Source organism: Schistocerca serialis, chromosome 6, assembly GCF_023864345.2.
Source record: "Schistocerca serialis cubense isolate TAMUIC-IGC-003099 chromosome 6, iqSchSeri2.2, whole genome shotgun sequence".
NCBI lineage: Eukaryota > Metazoa > Arthropoda > Insecta > Orthoptera > Acrididae > Schistocerca > Schistocerca serialis.
The window spans coordinates 256,643,030-256,665,579 of NC_064643.1; the positions used below are offsets into that span (position 1 = coordinate 256,643,030).

The 22,550-nt window shown below is 40.9% G+C and overlaps 1 protein-coding gene across 2 annotated transcripts in view; it reads right to left on the reverse strand.

The window, feature by feature from the left end:
* LOC126484611 (TM2 domain-containing protein almondex) overlaps positions 1 to 22,550 on the reverse strand; it is a 138,778-nt gene that overhangs the window by 112,092 nt on the left and 4,136 nt on the right. For both annotated transcript variants that reach the window (XM_050108190.1, XM_050108189.1), the window contains exon 2: positions 7,100 to 7,146. In XM_050108190.1, coding sequence (XP_049964147.1) covers positions 7,100 to 7,146 — 47 coding nt within the window. The remainder of the gene's footprint in view (positions 1 to 7,099; positions 7,147 to 22,550) is intronic.

The window sequence follows — 22,550 nt, forward strand, 5'->3', positions numbered from 1 at the left end:
CGCCTCAGTTGTGCGACTGGATTCATGATGTCCTGTCAGAAAGGTCACAGTTCGTAGTAATAGACGGAAAGTCATTGAGTAAAACAGAAGTAATATCTGGCGCTCCCCAAGGAAGTGTTATAGGCCCTCTATTGTTCCTGATCTACATTAACAACATAAGAGGGAATCTGAGTAGCCGTCTTAGGTTTTTTGCAGATGATGCTGTCATTTACCGTCTTGTAAAGTCATCATATGATCAAAATGACTTGCAAAATGATTTAGATACGATATCTGTATGGTGCGAAAAGTGGCAGTTGACCCTGAATAAGGAAAAGTGTGAAGTTATTCAAATGAGTACTAAAAGAAATCAGCTAAATTTCGATTACGTGATAAATCACACAAATCTGAAGGCTGTAAATTCAACTAAATACTTAGGGATTACAATTACAAATAACCTAAATTGGAACAATCACATAGATAATATTGTGGGTAGAGCAAACCAAAGACTGCGATTCATTGGCACAACACTTAAAAGGTGCAACAGGTCTACTCAGGTGGGACTGATGGATGACATCGAAAAAGTACAAAGAAGGGCAGCTCATTTTGTATTACTGCGAAATAAGGGCGATAGTGTCACAGACATGATACGTAAATTGGAGTGGCAATCACTAAAACAAAGGCATTTTTTGTTGCGACGGGATCTTCTCATTAAATTTCAATCACCGGTTTTCTCCTCAGATTGTGAAAACATTCTGTTGGCACCCACCTACATAGGGAGAAATGATCATCACGATAAAATAAGAGAAATCAGGGCTCGCACAGAAAAATTTAAGTGCTTGTTTTTCCCGCGTGCCGTTCGAGAGTGGAATGGTAGAGAGACAGCTTGAAGGTGGTTCACTGAACCCTCTGCCAGGCACTTTATTGTGAATAGCAGAGTAACCACATAGATGTAGATGCAGATTTTCAATTTGAAGATGATATTGTTTTGCGCAATTTGCCTGCAGAAGAAATTCAGCGGAAGATGGATGAAGAGAACACAGCAAGTGTGACAGTAAGCTTGAAGTTAAATTACAGTTAAAATTGAAATAATGTACAATCAGTTTGCCAACAGGGCAAGAGTGACGAATAAGGATGAAGTTATAGAAAAAGTTTATGAATTTCCATACGTAAGACAGCTGAGAACACCAAGTTGTTGATACATAAAGAAAGAAGGAAGAGGGTAAAAATGGCTTGGAGATCATTTGGAAAACTGAATGCTATATTCAGAAGCAAATTATTAAATTCTCAGACACTTCAATAAATAAAGGTTGCCCAATGAGCATTATAGCTCTCAAATGCGCTCCCACTGTTCAGTCATGAACACTTCAGAATGGCATATAGGCCTAAACCGTTCATGCAAAAGAAGTTTTGGTGCAACTAGAGCTGCCATTCAGGAAAACTAATACGGACATTCCTGGATACCCTGCGCCAAAGAAAAAAATGTTAGGTGAAACAACAATGTACTCTTAAATGAGCTCAGTAAACATGGAGTTGGAGGCACTGTTTTAACAATCCTCAAATCTTATTTGGAAAACAGAAGGCAGACTGTATCAGTCCATGAAGCACTAGTCATGTGAACTGAAGTTGGAATTTGGCGTGCCACAGGGATTGGTAATGGGCACCCTCCTGTTCCTTGTTTTTGAAAATGATTTAAGCTCTCATGGACAACACTTTCAATTCACAGATGACAGAACTCTGTATTCAAAAGGCGCTGATGCCAGCAAGGCACGAGGAGTAGCAGACACTTTGTTTGATTCTACAAAGGAAAGGTTTGTTATAAGCAAAATGAAAATAAATGAAGAAAAAATGTAAAAATTGGAATGTATCCTAAGTGAAAAAGGCTACCTGAGCAGTGCAGGAACTACAAAACTTTAGAATTCATGGTGGACAGTAAATTCACTTGGCAAGAACACACTGCACACGTCTGTGACAAACTGCCATGAGTCATATACCTCCTGAGGAAACTGAAGCAAGTGATATCCGAACCATATCTGCTGATGGTAAATTATTCACTGTTCCATAGCCATATCAGCTATTGCCTGTTACTATGGAGTCACTTTACAGGCTGCAAAAAAATACTGCTACTACAAAAAAAGCAATAAGAATCATAATATCAAGCAGAAAACTGGGCCACAGCAAGCCTATCTTCACGTTTCTCAGAGTTATAACAATTTTCAGTCAATATGTCTTCACCTATCTCATGTATGTGAATGAAAATCATGAAACATTCACCAACAGGAGTAACATCCACAATAACAACATGCCCAGTAAGGAAATCACAGGCACCTCAAGCTGTTGACTCTCCATGACACAGGAGCTATTAAAAAGTTCAACTGTCTAAATACTGAAATGCTGTCCTTGGAATTGGTGAAATTTTGAGGAAAGATGTCACAAAATCTGCACCAAAAACCTCAGTAATGTTTAAATGAGTTCTTTTGACAGTAAAACAACAAATTGGTCTGCCTAAACACACCAAATGAAATGAAGTGAACATGAACTTGATAAAAAGCCCTCACTCTGTATATCATCAAGTGTTATGCTATACTTATGCAAATTTGTTTTTGTAGTATTATGCATAATTATGCCAATTTATTCTTGTATTATAATGCTTGAGTAATCTTGAACTTGTAACACTGAAGCAGTCTATCCAATCTTGACTGACAAACGACATAGCTACGATAATAAATACACCCATTTCATTTTCATAACTAATATACTGAAAACAACAATATCAAAAGCCATGTTGGTATCAATTAGAGCTACAATGGTCTTTTCACACTTGGCCATGGCATGTTTGATGTTGTTAGTCACTTTGATTAATGCATTTCCTGTTATTGTGTTTTCAGAAGCCTTACATATTTATCGTGGATGTCTGCCTTTCAGCTGTTCAATTTTTTAGATCCTGTGGGTAATCTGCTAGTAGGCCTACGGTCACCTGGTGATCCTGAGTTATCATTCTTGGGTATAGGTCAAGTTAAGCTTTGTTTCCACTCAGCAGGATATGTACCACTTATAAAAGAGATAAAAGATGTCTGTGTAAGAACTAGAATATAATTTTTGGCACTGTTTTTAATTAGGTCATGTCCACACCATCATTACTTACTGCCGCAGAAGAGATCCTCCCATTCTGGGTATGTTCCAAGGAAAAAGAGTTATGCTACGAAGGTGAAATAATATGGCAGGTAATTTATCACAACTTGAGAGCTGATTGCTGTTGACAAAAACTCATTCAATTTATTTGCAGGTGCTTGTATTTAACAGTTTCAAAGTTCAGTAATGAATTTTCCAAATTATGTGCAGCAAGATTTTGATTGACAAAATTTTTACAGGTTGAAACAACTGACATTTACCCAATTGTTAATGAACTATCTTATCATTATACACAATTTATGGAAACAAACAATGTAGCAGCTCTGACACATGTTCATACAAAGCAGTGGCAGTGAGGTTTATTAATGATTACTTGAGATAATGTTATAAGAGTATGTTACAAGAGGTGCTAAAGGACAAAGTATTTACAGACAGAGATGCTGATGTCAAATACTGTTTATTCCATAATAAATTTGTGTGACATTTGAAAGTTGCTTTCCTAGAAAGTTATCCAGAAAATCCATTAAAAAAACAAACAAGCAATGGATAACTAAGGGAATTAAAATTTTATGTAAGAGGAAGGGGGACGTTTAAGGCCGTAATTAGTCAAGATCCAACATTGCCTGCATACTGCAGAAAATACGGTAATGTTTTAAGTGAAGTCATTAAAATGTCCAGGAATATGCACATCATGATAGAAATTAATAATGCACACAATAAGATAAAAACTATATGGAATACTGTGAAACAGGAGATAAGACATCAGTCAGTGCACAAGATACTACCACAATTAAACCGAATGACAATTTTGTGATTGATAATTCGAATTTACAAGTATTTTTAACAATCATTATGTAGCAGCAAAAATAGGATTAAACAGTTCAGTTGCAGAAGAACAGAATATATTAAAAATGTTGCTCCACCTAATGTTAAGCAACTAGAAGTAGAACCAGTATCCTTCACAAAACTTAACAGAATTACAAAAATCTAAAAAATGACAGCTCATATGGTGTTGACAGAATTTCAAACAAAATTCTGAAGTAAATAAAAAGTAATGCCCTTAGTGGCACACATAATGCATCACTGGCACAGGGAATTTTTTGACAGATTAAAATATGTAATTTTTAAACTTCCTACAAGAAAGACTTAAATAATTGTTATCCAATTTACTCAACAACATCGTAATCCAAAATTTTGAAAATGTAATGTATTAAACAGTAGTTTCACATTTAAGTAAAAACAATTTACTCGGCACCTCAGTGTTTGGATTCCAGAAGGGTTGCTCGGCTGATGATGCTATTTACACATTCACTATTAAATATTACAAGTGTTTAATAATATTCAACTGGTTGGAGTCATACTTAACAATCCAAACGTAAACATTTATGCTGGGTAATTCAAACAATACTGGAAGGAAAGAGACTTTCAGTGACAGGATAGAAATCACAGAGGCAGTCCCACACAGTTCAATTTTGGGTCCAACCCTATTCCTTAAATAAGTGAATGGTCTTCCATCTAATTTATTCATGCAGAATGGGTACATTTTGCAAACAATACTAGTGTTATAATAAATCTCACTGAGAGAACGAAATACACGAAATGGTTAATGACTTTTTCGAAGAATTACTAAGCGGTTCTTTGAAAATTGACTATCACATCTTTAGAAAACACACTATATTCAGTTCTGTACAACAAGTAAGAATCACAGCTAACGACTGATGCAGCACATGAATAGTAGTCAGTAAACAGGGCACAATGATCCAAATTTTTGGGTGTACATATAGATGAAAACTGGAAGTATATTACTGTGCTGATGAAATCTATCATAAAAAAATAAAAAAAAAAAAATCAGAACACACACACACACAGTAAATAAATAAATAATCATTTGCTCAATAACACAGAATGTCTAACTGGTAACAAAGCAGTTTTAAATCTAACCTAAAATTGTTTTTTCTGCACAACTACACTAACTCCAGGGAAAATTTTGATTTTAAAAAACCCTCATTTTTAAGTGTGGTTACACAAGTAGGATTGAAAAATAGTATTTTCATTAATGCTAAAAATACTAAAGTATACGTCCTGTAAACTGACTCGTTCCACACCATTTCGATAAAAAGATCAAATGATCAATGGAATATGTAGCTAATTAGCTAACTAATGCCAAAGTTCCACAGGTTTTTCAGAATAGTTCTGCAAGATACACTTCACTGTACACAACACGATGGGCAGTCCCAATTTTGTTGTTTTATTGTGTTGTGTTCTGGAGCTTCTCCAAATACTTCAGGAAGATCAGCTGTTGGATTTTACATGAATCTTCTATATGTAGAGTCATCCATTAATGATCTGGCATAGCATTGCAGTCACCTATGGAGCAGGAGCTCCGTTTACTTTGACTGAAAGTAGAGGACTGTGTGCAGTAAGTGTATGATTGAATGCCCAGATTATACTGTATAATGTTTGGTCCTTGCTTATGTCTTGCTATCATGATTGCATGGTTCCATGACTGACCTGTTATAAATTTCTGTACATCATTAGGTGACCCTTTCCTCTGGCAGTCTGGAGTGAGCACGTCAAGAATACTACACAATGGGAAGAAAATTAGTTTGTCTTCTTCACTGCAATTATATCTATGAGGGCACCACAAGATGGTGTGTGATAGGTTGAATCCATAGATATTATATCATTAGATTGAAACAGTCTCCTTAAATTGTCTGCAAAGCACAATTGTAGCTGTAGGGCTTTATCTGTGTCTCTCATACTGATTACATGCTCATACTGTGACAAGAGTGAAAATAATGCTGACTGAATGGAAGATCTCATGCTGATTTTGGATGGCTCATAGGTTGATTTTTTATTTATTTTTATTTATTTATTTATTTTGGGGGGGGGGGGGGCAGAGGAGGCAACAAGAACCCTGCTTATCCTTCACCATTAGCTTCCACTGTATTTTATATCTACTATTTCAAATCAGCGTGAACATAATAATCTACATTACCCCCAGATGAGTTATACAATTAACCCTCAGAAGCTTATAACCTGAGAGACTGACAGAGTCAGAGATTTTTGATCTTTGACAAACAATGACTTGGAAATTCAACTGGTGATACAGTTTGTAAAACTCATCAAAATGAGGCAACAACAACTGCACGTTCGAACAATTTAATACCAAAGTTGTGTTGGTGCTGCTAAATACGATCTGGCGTTAAGAAAGCCCGGTGCATATGCCGTACCACATCAAGGTGGGAAAGCTTACTTGGGCCAGATCATTCCAACAGTCTTGGACAGTGTGTGGAACATTGCCACCACACTGGGTTACAATAGGCTTGAACATTATGGTGACAAAGCAATGCTTGATCAAGAGAGAGCTTTAGATTTTATGTTTAGAAGGTAGTCAGGTGGTAAACTGAAATATTGTCACAATATTACAAAAAGGAAAGTCGCCACTGACCATATAGCGGAGAGGCTGAGTAACAGATAGGCACAACAAAAAGATTGTTACAAATAAAGCTTTCGGCTCGTAAGGCCTTCGTCAAGAATACTGACAGTGTGGCTACAGTTGCCTGAGACTGCAAGCATGAGTGTAAGGCCTTCGTCAAGAATACTGACAGTGTGGCTACAGTTGCCTGAGACTGCAAGCATGAGTGTATGAGTTGTGTGTGTGATTTTTGATGAAGGCCTTATGGGCCAAAAGTTTTATTTGTGACAATCTTTTTGTTGTGCCTATCTCCACTGTACGGTAAGTGGCAATTTTCCTTTTTGAAATATTATGTCAAGTTTATTTTATTATCTGGGAGCAAAACTGAGAATATTATACAATATTTTCATTGGGTTTTAGTCCGCTAAGTAAAAAATGACTGGTACTAGACTGAACACATTCACTCTAAAGAATATGTGTGTAACAAGTGAGAGGTGTTTCCCATTTGTTTTTATCTTACATGGTATTAGTTCATTATGTGCAAAACAAAGAAATTACTCCAAAACTTACTACCTTCTTTTCTGGTGCCTGAGGAGTTTTGTCTTTGGCCACGTCTTCATCTGAAACACAAATATTTGTATGAAATTTTGACTATTGAGAGAAAAATTACGAAGAAGAAAACACAAATCTATAGCGATAAAATAAAAGGCCCAGACACAAAATTTCTCTAATGGGAGAATAGAAATATTAGTTTACTTAAAGAATTGAACAAAATCTTTGATGAACTGCTGTAGATTCTCTATCATGACATGAACATAGATTTTTTACTGACTGAATGGGTTTTCCAGACTCAACACCATGGTCATCAGACCCTTTATTATCCTAATCAATGAGCTAAAAGAACTGTTTTGTGGATAATATATAGGGTATCAGAAAAATACATATACAAAATTTAGTGTTTAGAAGAGACTAAAGAAACACTTTTTCGATGTGACAAAAAGTACTGCTTTTTACTTTCTCTGAACCCACTGAAATTTTTACGCTTTTCAGATAGAGTTGAGCCAATGACTGTTACACTGTCACAAGGGTATTCTCCAGATAGTGTTGTACCATTTGTGACTATGAGGCATGAAAGATGTTCTCTTTAGTCTCAGTGATTCACTTCTGAGACAGGAGGCTGGGATAGTATAAAGGGCAGAGCTGCAATGTTTGGGCCAAACTGATCGATATATTTACAGGATTCACAACGATAATGTTCGCAACGATCAGACGACCTGCGACCCACATGACCTGAAATACTTCCTGCCATATCCTGCTTTGTGACACTGTTTAGGCCTGCGCAGAGCAGTGCACAAGCAGTTCACATCGAGCCAGAGCTACAGACGGACATCTGCTCCACTACGACACCGCTGCCTGCAGCCGACCAGCTGCCTCCTCGACAGACGCTTTCTGGCCTCTGCAGCTCTGTCACTGGCCCAGAGTCTCTCTGGTTGGATGTAGTAACCTGGTTCACGAATTTTGGTAGAACGTAGACTGTATTCCGTTTTTCCATTAATTTGTGGGAACGTAACCAAGTTCAAGACTGAGTTGTTGGACAAAGGCCTTCGGGCTGTCAAGTCATTTCTGAATGTCAATTGTTTTAGGTATGTCAGAATAAACGAACATAATATTTTTCTTCTCTTCTCTCTCTCTCTCTCTCTCTCTCTCTCTCTCTCTCTCTCTCTCTCTCCAATAAACTACATTTGAGGAAAGTTAGTGACTTTAGTTCAGCCTTCGGTGGTGACGAGGTTTATTTAACACTTACATTTGTGCCAACAGTGCTGGGTAGGAACTTGTGAGTGCCTTCCTTCCCTGAGAAAATATTTCGTGTGTTCAATATCTGAAACCTTGGATATGACTTCACAGGTTCTGCTCACCCTGCAACACATGCAGCAAGTTTTTCAAGCCACGATGGCAGGGTTGTTGTGTTGTCTGCAGCAGCGCTGAAAGTCTCCCATTGCCTCTCTCACATAGACACCATGGTGAAGAACTTCTGCACTTCGGCTCCAACGTTCCTACCGCTCATCAAACTCAAACTGTGGGCCAACTACATTGCGTGGATGGAGCAACACTTCTTGGTCCACAGTATCTCCAGTTATGAGCACCAATGCGCATTCTTGTTAGCTTATGCTGGACCTGAGATCTATGAACTGGTACAACATGAACCTGGAGGCTGAACCCCACACCCTTCCTTATGACCAGGTTAAGTCCAGTTTGTGTGCTTATTTTGATTCCCAAGTGCATGTCACCAGAAACTCCCTAGACAATCTTATAGGGAATGGATTGTCCAGTTGCAGGGTCTCACCTGGGACCGTGGTTTTGAGTGGCAGAATCTACCCTGCCACAGGTCTTATTCAGCTATCTTAATGATGCTATTGGTGTACTCCCCGGATGACGCACTCTGGGCAGACTTGTCAAAATTGAAGGGCCCCTCTCTAGAGGCATGTTTGCCACTCATCATGTCCTCTGAGAAATTAGCATGTCTGATGACAGCACTGCATGACCGGTCTCAGGTTTCTGCTGCTGGAGCCACCTGTTATTCCCAGCCACATGCCCGGCCAGAGTGGCAACTGTCTCACAACAACCAGGTACCCATGCAATTGCCTTCCTGTAACCAATGTTTTGTGTCACACCCCTGTCACTAACGCCATTATCGGTGGGTGAAATGTACAGCTTGTTCTAAATCAGGTCACAGGGCAGAAGTGTGTAAGTCTAACAAAATGTTGGTGAACTACATGTGTGTCAATTTGCTGTATGCTGAAACACAAGGCAGAAATTAGTCTTTTCCTGATGTCATTTATGTCCAATCAATGTTTCCCCCACCACGCAGTCTTTCCCTGACAGTCTCCATTGCAGGTGTGCATCTCCACCTCCAACTTGACACAGGTTCGTCGGCCACAATCATTGACTGGTACTCCTATCAGCAGGCACGTGTCCCATCCCTCCAGCCTGTGGATTTCCCAATGTGGTTGTACAATAATGGCATCATCCATTTTTCAGGCCAGTTCACAGTTACCATCCAATACGGAGATTACTCCATCGAGGTGTGCATCCTAGTGGTAGGTGTCCCCAGGGGCTGTAAATTTATTTGGGATGATCTATATAGTGCACTGGGCCTCAAAATCCGTGATTCCATTCCCTCAGCATGTCGGGTCTCCTGGAAGATTTATTTGCTGGTTTTAATTCCGTGTTTTCACAGCCCTCACAGCCCGACAGGGCATCAAATGTTTTGACGCTCATATCACCCTGCTCCCATTCGCTATCCCCAAATTTTTCGAGATGCACAATGTGCTCTTTGCCCCCCCCCCCCCCCCCCAATAAGTTGCACCTTGAACACCAGTATTTGCAAGACAAAGGCCTCCTCCCCAGTCTTTAATAGTCGGTAGGCGATGCCTATTGTCCTGGTTGAGAAGCCAAATAGTACTTGCAAATTTGTGGGGATTTCTCCAACACAATCAACCCTAAGTCCGTGGTCAATTCCTACCCCATCCCTAAAGTAGATGACATTTTGAACCCGCTTGGGGTGGTACTATTTTTGCCAAGATTGATCTGAAGAATGTCTAACTCCACTCCCCTTGGATGAGGAATCCCAGCAGAAACTGATCATCAATACATCTTTCAGCCTCTGTCAACACAATCGCCTCCCATTTGGAATCGCTAGCGCCCCAGCCATTTTTCCACCATTACCTAGAAACTCCGATTCATGATGTTCTATGTGCTGTGAATTACCTAGATGAAATCATTGTCGCCAGCACTGATGCATCAGAACTTGCCAAGAACTTAGAAGCGTTGTTTTCCATGCTTCAGAATGCAAACCTTCACTGCAATATGGACCAATGCAGTTTTTCGTCAAGCAAGTCGAATAGCTGGGGCACATCCTCAGCACAGTAGCCATTTGTCCCATGCCACAAAATGTGAAAGCGACCTAAGTGTTACCCCAAGCCAGTGATGTTCGCTAGCTCAAATCTATGCTGGGGCAGTTAAATTATCACCAATAATTCATTCCTCAAGCAGCAGCCACAGTGGAATCTTTCCAAAACCTCCTCCAGGGAAACTTCAAGTGGAAATGGACAGCCACATGTGCAACAGCTTTTGGGGAAATGAAGCAGGTTCTCCTCTGTCCCTTCCTGCCACTAATTCTTGCTGCAGACACATCTGATTATGGGGTATGGGCGGTTTTGTCCCATGTTATTCATGGGGTGCAGTGACCCATTTTATTCATTTCAGAGACCCTCTCGTCGGCCCAAGGCCATCTAGCCAAATCAAGGATGAGGCACTGGCCACAAAAAGTTTCATGACCATGTCTAGGGTAGACAACTTACTTTACTTACAGATCACAAGCCACTGTTGCCCCTTTTTAAGGCCTCCGCATCCCCTCCCACTAAGATGACCCACCACCTCCAGCGTTGGGCACTGTTTTTGTCAGCCTGCAACTATGTCATCCAATACCTCCCCATCACCTGTCATACCAAAGTGGATATTTTGTATCTTTTATTGGTAGGTCAGGACCCAGATTTCAACAGGGATTCAGAAGTGTGTTTTCACCGGAATGACGACGAAGAAGCCACTGTTGCCTGCCTCTGCTACACACATCACTAATGGTTCCACACTCCGTGAATGACCCTGCTATCGGGTAAGCTCCACACCTGGTCAAGCATGGGTGGCTTGCTGATTGCTGCAGCCTCGCTGACGCAGACGTCCAAGCTTACTGCCACTGGTGCAACAAGTTGCCTATTCTGTGTGGTGTAGTTCACCTACGGCATGAGAGCAACTGCACTCGGGTGGTGGTTCTGGCATCTGTCCAGCAATGGGTGTTGGCCCTCCACCATGAAGGGCACTGGGAAGTGGTCCTCACCAAGCGTTTAGCTCACCAGCAGGCCTACTGTCGGGGTATTGATGCGACAATCACTCACCTGGTGTCCAAATGTGCCACCTGCCAGAGCAAGCAAGCAAGCCATGCCACCCTGCCGTTTCTTCCCATGGCCAGATGCTGTAGTGTCTTGGTCCCGCCTCCACCCGGGTTTTGTTGGACCATTCCTGGGCCATACATGTCGGGGTATTGATGCGACAATCACTCACCTGGTGTCCAAATGTGCCACCTGCCAGAGCAAGCAAGCAAGCCATGCCACCCTGCCGTTTCTTCCCATGGCCAGATGCTGTAGTGTCTTGGTCCCGCCTCCACCCGGGTTTTGTTGGACCATTCCTGGGCCATACATGACTTACAGCGGTGGATGCTGGTACTGGTTTTCCCTATGTTTCCCGCATGCCCAGAACCACCTCCAATCATACCATTTGGAGCTTGGCCACAATTTTTTGCACTGAGGGACTGCCGGAAACTTTCGTTATGGATAACAGGGTCCAATTTACTTTCAACAAATGTTGCTACTTTTGTGAAATGAGTAGCATTCACTTACCTCATACTGCTCTGTTCCATCTGGTCTCTAACAGTGTGCATGAACGCCACGGGACGTCTAGCAGTCCGCCCGTACACAGCCAGCACCTGGTCCTGCAGTCCAGCCCACATTCATTCCCAGAAACGATGCCTATGGATGTGGAGATTGTCCCGTCCCCTCTCCTTACTGCCTGGAGCAAAGTCCCAAGATGTTGACTTGAGCTCTCTCTGTACCAGCCCGCGGCATATGGAGGGGGAGGGGGGGGGGGGGGGGGGGGCAGGCGAGTGACATGCTGTGGCATTCTGCTCACATGGCCAGCAACCCATCGGGCACAACAACATCTTGGGTTGTCTACATGCCACAGAACCGCTCTGCCCCAAAGGAGTTTTGCAGCAGTTACACTAGGTAGCCCTATCAGTGCCACCATGGGTCACGATCTGTGAGAGATCTATTTCCATCCGTGACCCACATGACCTAAAGTAGTTGCTGCGATATCCTGTTGCATGACAGTATTTAGGCTCGCACACAGCCAGTTCGTGTTGAGTCTGAGCTACAGATGGACATCCGCTCCATGACGACGACCATTGCCTGCTGTCGATGAAAAAAATACCTGCTGCTGACCAGTGCCTCCTCAACGAACATTGCCTGGCCTCTGAAGCTCTGCCACTGGCCCAGTCTCTGTGGTTGAATGTTGTAACCCGGTTCATGCATTTTGACAGAACATTGATTATATTGTATTTTCACCAAGGATCTATATCACTATACACATATTAAATGTCAACTTTTAGGGAATTTGGTCTCCATGTGCAGCAGCAAAACTTTGTAAATATTAGTTTGTGGAAACACAACAAAGTGCAAGACTCTCAGTTGTTGGACAAAGCCCTTCAGTCTGTCAATCATGTTTGAATGTTAATTGCATTTGGTTTGTTGGAAAGATGATCATACTATTTTTCTTCTCTCTCTCTCTTTCGCAAATAAACCACATTCATGGAAAATTAGTGACTTTAGTTCAGCTTATGGTGGATTCTTTATCCCTGATAAGAGGCAACAGCGGGGAAAGATGGAGTTCAGAGCAGACACTATGTATGCAAACTGTGGCTCTGACTCCAAACCTGGGCCTCTGTTGTGGAAGATAGACTACCAGGAAAAAGGAGTTACAGCACCTTCTTATGAGGAAGTGAGAAGCCAAGGGGTATAAGTGACATTTTCGGAAAAAAATGAGTTAAGTGCAGAAATGAGTTCCTAATATATGTAAAATTATGGTGGCCAAGAGTTACAAGTGTATCTCTGCCTGGGGCTGCAATCTGGCAGCAGGAAATTTAACTACTTGCAGAAACGGGTGTATTGTTTGGTGGTCTAGGGGTATATGGCAATAATGGTGGTGCATGCATGTGAATGCAGTGTTACTGTTATGAAGTGAAGTTCGTTGTTTCATTGCATATAAGTGTTTACTGTCTTTCATCAATAAATATGAATATTATAACATTATTTTTATTGTAAATTGGACATAAAATATGAGAGAGAACAGTAACTATGACATCTCCAGAAGGGGACTTTTCTGACAGCTCCGAAGGTGTTTAATTAAGTACACCATTAATATTATTGCCTCGTGTTTAAATAAAACACTTCAAAAATACGTATATTTTATATTTAAAGTGAAAAGCTGTTGATATTATTCAGACCAGACAGACGAAGGTGATATTTCATATGAACCAGAGGTAGATAGTGTAGATACTGACTCCAGGGAGAACTCTAGTGATGAAGGTTATTTTCTATAATTGATGCAATATGAGCAGTAAACTAAGTTACAGTTTGTAAAAATTTTCCTGGCAGAGTAGCTCCTTTCTCCTGATTGATATTTCTCGGTGGAAGTCAGAGTGCATTGTGCTGTTTTCTGCTTGCAGACACTGCCAAACGTAGTACGCAACTGATTATAAGTGCTACGAAAGGTTTATTCATTAATTCCACATTCTTTAACACTAGTCAGAACTACATTACTTTGACAGTGAATATCTGTATAATATTTTCCTTTCTGAAGCACTGTTACTGCCGTGCATCGTTAATTCCTACCATAGTGAATTATTAATGTGAAGTTAACAGTATTACACAGAGCTGTCTCCCCTCATCTTTCCTCACCCCACAGCCATGTTGGTGCATTTTCTTGTTCACATTTTCATCTTGCTGCCCAGAAAAGTTTTACAAGCTGTGTATTTACCATTAATTTTCAAATAATGAGAAATCAAAACAAATTTCATTACCTGAAAAAGTAAAACTAACCAGGTTAGCATACTGCTCTATACTTTTTCCATTTCAGACGAAAATGAGGGGTCTGATGAAAGTGAGGTAAACAGTGGAGGGCACAAAGCTTCTAAGAGAGTAAAGCATGTGGGGAGAAAAAAACCACAAAGGACTCATTTATGGAAAAGTCTAGTATCATCTACAAAACATAATGAAGGCAAAGAATATGTGGATTACAAAGGAAAGTTGCACAAAGAAAGAAAGGTAAGAGTGTAAAATCACAACTGCCGACTCAAGTGCAATCAAAACATCAGTCAACAAACAAGACAGGAAGTATTTAATGAATATTGGAGTCTTGGTAACTGGGACTTGCAAACCTCCTTCTTATACTCTTCTGTTACTGTCAGTGAGCAAAACAGAAGGAAAGGAATTGCTACAAAAAGAAAATCTATTAGTTGCCAATATTCTCTCCAGGGTAAAAAGAGTTTGCAAAGAGTGAATGTGCCCCTAGACAATGGCTGAACCATGTATACACACATTAAATGTATGCAATGACACAATTTTTACATTATAAACAGACATTAGTTTAGAAATAACCCCTTAGAAAATAATAAAAATTATGATGTCACTAGAAGGTGGAGATTCTTCTGGCTACATATAAGCCAAATAATGCAGGACCTTAGCTTAACAAAAATTAAAGTATGGTTAATGATTGTCTTGCTCAGAGACATAATACAAATCAGTCATAGGATCAAAGCAAAATTAATTGTAAGACCAGCTCTGTAAGGAGTGTTCAGTGAAGTTGATATAAGATCTTACTGGGTTTGTTTTCAAACAAAACCTCAAAATGTTTTGAGTCTTCATAAAATCAGTCAACAGAACAATGTTGCCTAAATGCTTGTAACAACAATAGTATTGAAACAGAAGATAAAATGAAGATGAGCATGGTAAATTCTGTCTTTCCAAACCACTTCAATACAGATCACAATTCAGTTTCTCTGATCAACCATCATATGTATGTGTGAGCGACATACGAAAATAATTAAGCATGTAATTGAAAATTAGTACAAATCGTTCAATACAAGAAAGGTAACATGGGCTGATCATGTGCAGCACCTGATTCTCCTCCTAACATCAGTTTACCATAGGTCACAGGAACATCGAGGCATTTCATGTAAACTGACGGAAGCCAGATGCTGTTTCAGTGTACAAGAAGTGTTGTAATACCAATGATCAGACCTATACATATATCTCACTAGTGTCAATGTCTTGTGGCATTGTGGGACATATATTGCACTCATGTACAAGGACACTAAAAATGCAGCGAGTGAAGCAGTCAAAATGGAATACAGACATCTAAAAAATGAGACTGACAGTATGTGCGAAAATAGCAAAGCATTTTTATCATTGGATTGTGCCATTTTGTTTTGGTTCTCTAGCAGTGTGCTACAGTACTGTGATGGTTTCAGAGTGTACCAGGAATACCAATATACTACATGATCAAAAGTATCTGGACACCCCCAAAAAATATGTTTTTCATATTAGGTGCACTGTGCTCCTACCTATTGCCAGGTACTCCATATCAGCGACCTCAGTAGTCATTAGGCATTGTGAGAGAGCAGAACGGGGCGCTCCGCGGAACTCTCGGACTTCGAACCTGGTCAAGTGACTGTGTGTCACTTGCATCATATGTCTGTACGCGAGATTTCCACACTTCTAAACATCCCTAGGTCCACTGGTTCCGAGTGATAGTGAAGTGGAAACGTGAAGGGAGACATACAGCACAAAAGCATACAGGCCGACCTAGTCTGTTGACTGACAGAGACCTCGCTTGGGGTAAGGAGTGTAAACATTGGATGACTGAACAGTGGAAACATGTTGTGTGGAGTGACAAATGAAGGTACACAATGTGGTGATCTGATGGCAGTGTGTGGGTATGGCGAATGCCCAGTGAATGTCATCTGCCAGTGTGTGTAGTGCCAACAATAAAATTTGGAGGCAATGGTGTTATGGTGTGGTTGTGTTTTTCATGGAGGGGGGCACCCTTGTTGTTTTTTGTGGCACTATCACATCACATGCCTACATTGATGTTTTAAGCACCTTCTGGCTTCCCAGTGTTGAAGAGCAATTTGGGGATGGCGATTACACCTTTCAACACGACTGAGCACCTGTTCATAATGTACGGCCTGTGGCGGAGTGATTACACGACAATAACATCCCTGTAATGAACTGGTCTGCACAGAGTCCTGACCTGAATCCAACCTTTGGGATGTTTTGGAACGCCGACTTTGTGCCAGGCGTCACTGATCAACATCAATACCTCTCCTCAGTGCAGCATTCTGTGAAGAATGGGCTGCCATTCCCCAAGAAACCTTCCAGCACCTGACTGAACATATGCCTGTAAGAGTGAAAGCTGTCATCAAGGCTAAGGGTGGGCCAACACCATTTTGAATTCCAGCATTACCAATGGAGGGTGCCGAGAACTTTTAAGTCATTTTCAGCCAGGTGTCCGCATACTCTTGATCACATAGCGTATGTACTTTCAAACAAACAAAAAATTGATTACATAATAATATTATGAGGTGATAATTCAAACTCTATGAAAATCCTTTACAATGTCTGCAGCTCTATTTGATTGTTCACACACAATGTTACGAACCCATTATGAAATGCAGACACACTTGCAGTCAATCAGCACCTGGTGCAGAGATTGGCAACAAACTTTAACAATAAACAAACGTAATGCAAGTAAATAGATAAAAATATAGAGTATCATTTGCCTACAAAATTGGTGATCAGTCAGCGGAAGCAGTCACTATCTTCATCTATCTAGAAGTTTCTGAACAGAGTAATTTAAGCTGGAATAATAATACAAATTTAACAGTGGAGAAGGCAGATATGCCAGACTCAGATTTACTGCAAGAATCCTAAAGAAGTGTAATTCTTGCACAAGACAAGTCACCTACAAGACTCTTGTTTGACTACTACTGGAGCATTGTTCATCAATACGAGACCCTTGCCAAGTTAGATTAATGGAAGAAATACAAAAAATTCAAAGTAGAGATGCACGATTCTTCACAAGTTTCCTTGGTCAATGTGAGAATTCTGCAAAGATTATCAATGAACAGTCGTGGGAAACATTACGAGAAAGACATTGTACACTACAACTTTCAACAGCCCACATACCAAAAAGAGTAAAAAGTATACTATTTCCTCCATATAATATTGTGGAAAGGTTACGATTCCAAAACTTGAAACATTAGGGCTCATGTGGAAGATTATTAACACTATGAACAGAATAGGTAAGGGAAAAGAGGGTGGATGAGATAGGTACACTGTGAATAATTCACTGCACTCCATATGGTGTGCTGTGAACTACAGTTAAAGATGTAAAGTTGAGAACTTAAAATGAAATACTCATTTTTCACAGCCTCTCAGTTCTGCTTTCAAAAGCAATTCTCTACAAAAAGAGATACATGTGATCTTACTGGCAGAGCTAAACAAAAGTTGTCCAGTTCCGTGACTTCTAACCTCTGACTGTACAGAGGCTGAAATGTTAAGTGGGAAGCTAAAATGTCATAAAAATCACAAAAGGAATGAAGAGGACCACACTGGCAAATTTGTATCACAAGAAAAAAGCTGAACTCACAACAAAGGAACATAAAATGTGGAGACATTCATGATTTGGTATTGGATCCAATTTTATTCCTAACTTCTGTAATTTCCTTCCATTGGCTTATTGGACTCTTCAACAACTATGGTTCTTATTCTATCACCTTATGCGCGTACATCCGAGACAACAATATTTCTTGTTCTGATATTTCAGCTGCTCACCACACCAACACCTTGATGATGAGTCAGTGACTGAACTAAAACCACTTGACACAATGGTATATTGTGGAGTGAATGCACCTGCAGCATATACGGCACTCAGCACAGGAGTGCCAGTCGTGAGAAAAGTTTGTGTGTCAAGTCAGCAAATCCCTAGTGTTTACAAATTACTTTGTTAATTATTAAGATGGATGAATGTGTTGGAATGCTGGACAACGATGACTCACAATAAAAATTCCTCCGAGGGGGCAGACATAAAATGACAGAATTTTTTCAGCTGGAAACAACATTCCTTACTGACAAGGCTATTAAAATCATGAGCCCAAACTCAACCATACCAGGAGCAATGCGGTTCCATCTTAGCAGGCTTATTAGATTTAGAAGTGATCTCAGTAAACTTAGTCTTTGGATCCAGGTGTATGCCAAGTTAAAATGGAGTCACCCATCAGGTAAATGAATCAAGAGCTTCAGTTCAGCAATTTTACACATTGAAATGTAACTGTCACTCCATGTTGCCTTGCAGAATTGCACAATGAGGGAATACAACTAAAGAAAAGACAGTATTTATTCCAGAAAAGGGAACAAAATTGTTTAGATAATCAGTCAAACAAATATCTAGTAATTCTTATGCCAACTTCAAATACAATTACTATTTAATAACAATTTCTTGGTAACAGTAATCCTTTTCACAAGAATATGCAAGCTTGTCCAGGACATAGAAAGTGGTCAATATCATGGTGTATCCATTCAAGTTGCTCTCATATGACAATACAGTAAGTTGAGAATTCCTACTAGTTCAAAAACATATACGATTATTGACTCCTACGAATTAACTGATCATCTACTTCAAAAATGGAATACCTTTTTAAGTTAGTAGCCCAACAAGTAGCAACACTTACTGTAAACAGATCTTTGTTCCTACAGAAAAGAGGTAAGTATTGTTGTACACAAATATCAATGCAGGCAAAGTCAGATTGTTACTTATCGCAAAGAAGACACGTTAAGCTGCAGACAGGCACAGTTAAGATTCTTACATTAAGCTTTCGACCACAGCCTTCATCACTAAAAGAGACACACACACCACTCATACATATAAGCAAGCACATCTCATGCACACATGACCACCAACTCCAGCATATCAGTCCGGAATGCAACTATCACATGAGAGGCAAGCAGCAAGTTGGAGAGGGCAGGCAAGGGATAGCAGTGTATGGGCAGAGTGACAGAAAGACGAACGCTGTCTGGTGGTGTGTAGACGGAGTACAATGGCAACAGGTGCAGTGTCAGGAGATTGTGGGGCAGGGATGTGGGGAAAAAAGAAGCAAAAAAGGGGAGGAGTGGGAAAAGACAGATGGATGCATTGGCAGAGGGTGGCAAATAAACAGGGTGGGAGATGAGAATGGGGAGGAAACAAAAGGACAGAGAGGGCGGAAACTGTTGGATGGAGTGTGTGAGGACACTATATCAACCAAAGTTGAGGCCGAGATAATTATGGGAGCGGAGAATATATTGTAAGGATAACTCTCACCTGCACAGTTCAGAAAAGCTGGTGGTGGACGGAAGTGTCCAGATGGCTCTTGTGGTGAAGCAGCCATTAAAATCAAGTGTGTTACGCTCAGCTGCATGTTGTGCCACAGGGTGGTCTACTTTCCTCTTGGCCACTGTTTGACAGTGGTTGTTCATCCTGGTGGACAGCTGGTTGGTACTCACACCAATATAAAAAGCTGTGCAATGATTGCAGCAGAGCTGTTAAATGACACGGCTGCTTTCACAGGTGGTCTGGCCCCCTGATGGGGTAGGATAAACCTGTAATAGGACCGGAATAAGACGCACTGGGTGGGTGAATTGGGTGGGTTTTGCATCTGTGTCTTTCACAGGGATATGATCCTTTTGGCAAGGGGGTGGGATTGGGAGTGGCTTAGGAATGGACTAAGACGTGGAGGTTGGGTGGGTGATGGAACACCATGTTACGACATATGGGAAGTGTCTTGAGTAGGATGTCCCTCATTTCAGGGCATAATGATAGCTAATTAAAGCCTTGACAAAGGATGTGATTCAGTTGTTCTGGTCTGGGGTGGTATTGCGTAATGTACAGGACACTCCTTTGTGACTGGTTCTTGAGGGATGGTAGGAGGATTGTGGGGTGTGAGGGGAAATGGCACGGGAGATCTGTTTGCAGACTACGTCTGGGGGATCATGCCTGTCTGTGAAGGCCTGAATGAGACCCTCAGCATGCTGAGCAAGAGAGTTTTTGTCACTGCAGATACAATGTGCCAGATGGCCAGGCTGTATGGGAGGGATTTTTTTGGCGTGAAAGGGATAACAGCTGTCAAAATGTAGTTACTGTTGGAGGCTGGTGGGTTTCATGTGGACAGGGGTAGAGATGGAGCCATCAGAGAGAAGGAGGTCAACATCTAGGAAGGTGGCATGCTGGGTTGAGGAGGACTACATGAAGCCGGTGGGACAGAAAGCATTGAGGTTGTAGAGGAACAAAGATAGGGTGTCTTGGCCTTGAGTCCAGATCATGATGATATCATCAACGAACTGGAACCAGACTAGGGGTTTGGTATTTTGGGAGGCTAGAAAGGTCTCCTCCAGATGGCCCATAAAAAGGTTGGCATAGGAGGGTGCCACGAGGGAGCCCATATATATTTTAGGAAAAGTTAGTATGAAAAATGTGGTAGTGTGTTTGGAGTCTGAAGGACATTGGGAAAGATAGTGGTCCATAGTGGTAAATCATGGGCATGATGGATGTTGGTGTATAGGGAGATGGCATTAACAAATGACGAGTAGAGATCCAGGTGGTGGGGATGGTGAAGAGTCAGTGAAGGAAATGGTGTCTTTGACATGTGAGGCTAGATTATGACAATTGGTTGCAGGTGTTACTCAATGAGGGCCGAAAGTCTTTCAGTCGGGGCACAATAACCAGCCACAATGGGGCATCCAGGATTGTTGGGTTTGTGGCTTTTGGGGAGCATGTAGAAGGTGGGTGTATGGAATGTTACAGGGGTGAGGAGGGAAATGGATTCTAGGGAGATGTTCCAGGAAGAGCCTAAAGCTTTAAGCATGGATTGGAGGTTGTATCTGCTGCCTTTTGCCAATGCATGCACCCATCTTTCTCAGCTACTCTCCTTTTTTTTGCTCCTTTTTCCCCATATCCCTACCCCATAACCTCCTGATGCTGCGTCTGTTGGCATGGAATGTTACAGGGGTGAGGAGGGAAATGGATTCTAGGGAGATGTTCCAGGAAGAGCCTAAAGCTTTAAGCATGGATTGGAGGTTGTATCTGCTGCCTTTTGCCAATGCATGCACCCATCTTTCTCAGCTACTCTCCTTTTTTTTGCTCCTTTTTCCCCATATCCCTACCCCATAACCTCCTGATGCTGCGTCTGTTGGCATTCTAGACCCTGTACTCTGTTCCAGACAGCGTTCATCTCTCTTCCCAAGCTGTACACTGCTATCCCTTCCCCTTCCCCATCCCCTCCAGATTGCTGCTTGTGATAGTTACATTCTGTCTCAAGATGCTGGTGTTGGCAGTCATGTGTGAATGTGGTGTGCTTGCTTGTGTGTATGAATGATGTTTGTCTCTCTTTTACTGACGAAGGCTGTGGCTGAAAGCTTTACATAAGTATCTTTTACTTGTACCTGTCTGCAACTTCATGTGTCTTCTTTAAGTAGCAATCTGTCTTTTCCTACATTGTCGATATACCTAATTGTAGTTTCCATTGATGGAATACCAATGTAGTCGAACATATTCAGCTAGCAACAGCAGATAAACAGTAGCTGTCTAATATATTGTGAGTGGAGGCAGTTTGCTTCCTAATAAAAGTTTTCCTGTTATTTTACTGTGTTAAATTTAACTGGAGCATGTACACATGGTTTTTAGGACTTTTGGTAATTAATTACTAATGCAGTTTTTAACATTTGCTTCATTTGTTGATGTTAGCCTAGTTATTCCTCATCCGTAACTGTTCTCCATCATGAAGGGGGCTATGACATTGTTGTTGTTGCTGTTGCTGAGGTCTTCAGTCCTGAGACTGGTTTGATGCAGCTCTCCATGCTACTCTATCCTGTGCAAGCTTCTTCAAGGCAGTAATTCAAAGTGGAACTGATAAGAACTGTGTAGCACACCGGGGTATTGTTGAGTTTAGTGCTTTCAGTTGGTATGGTTCTTTAATTAGAACTGAGACACGTATCACTCATCTTTAAATATTCTCTGGCAACTCTTAAGAACTATTTTATTGTCATTTCTTTCTTGCACACCATGTACAGCTTGTTCTCAGGATCTCAGCTTTTATCTGTTGTTTGCAAGTTGTTGGTCTGCCCGTCTCTCAGCACCTGAGTATGTTCTAATCTCATAGATTTTGTTTTCTGCAGAAGGCCCTGTGCAAATGTCACATACAGAGTGTGAAGACAGATACTGTCAATGGTCAGATCAATTGTACCAATCAATTCCGAATATTGTTTTGATCCATGGTGTATTGATCCTGTCGTATTTAAAATCATGTGATTAAAAAGAGAGC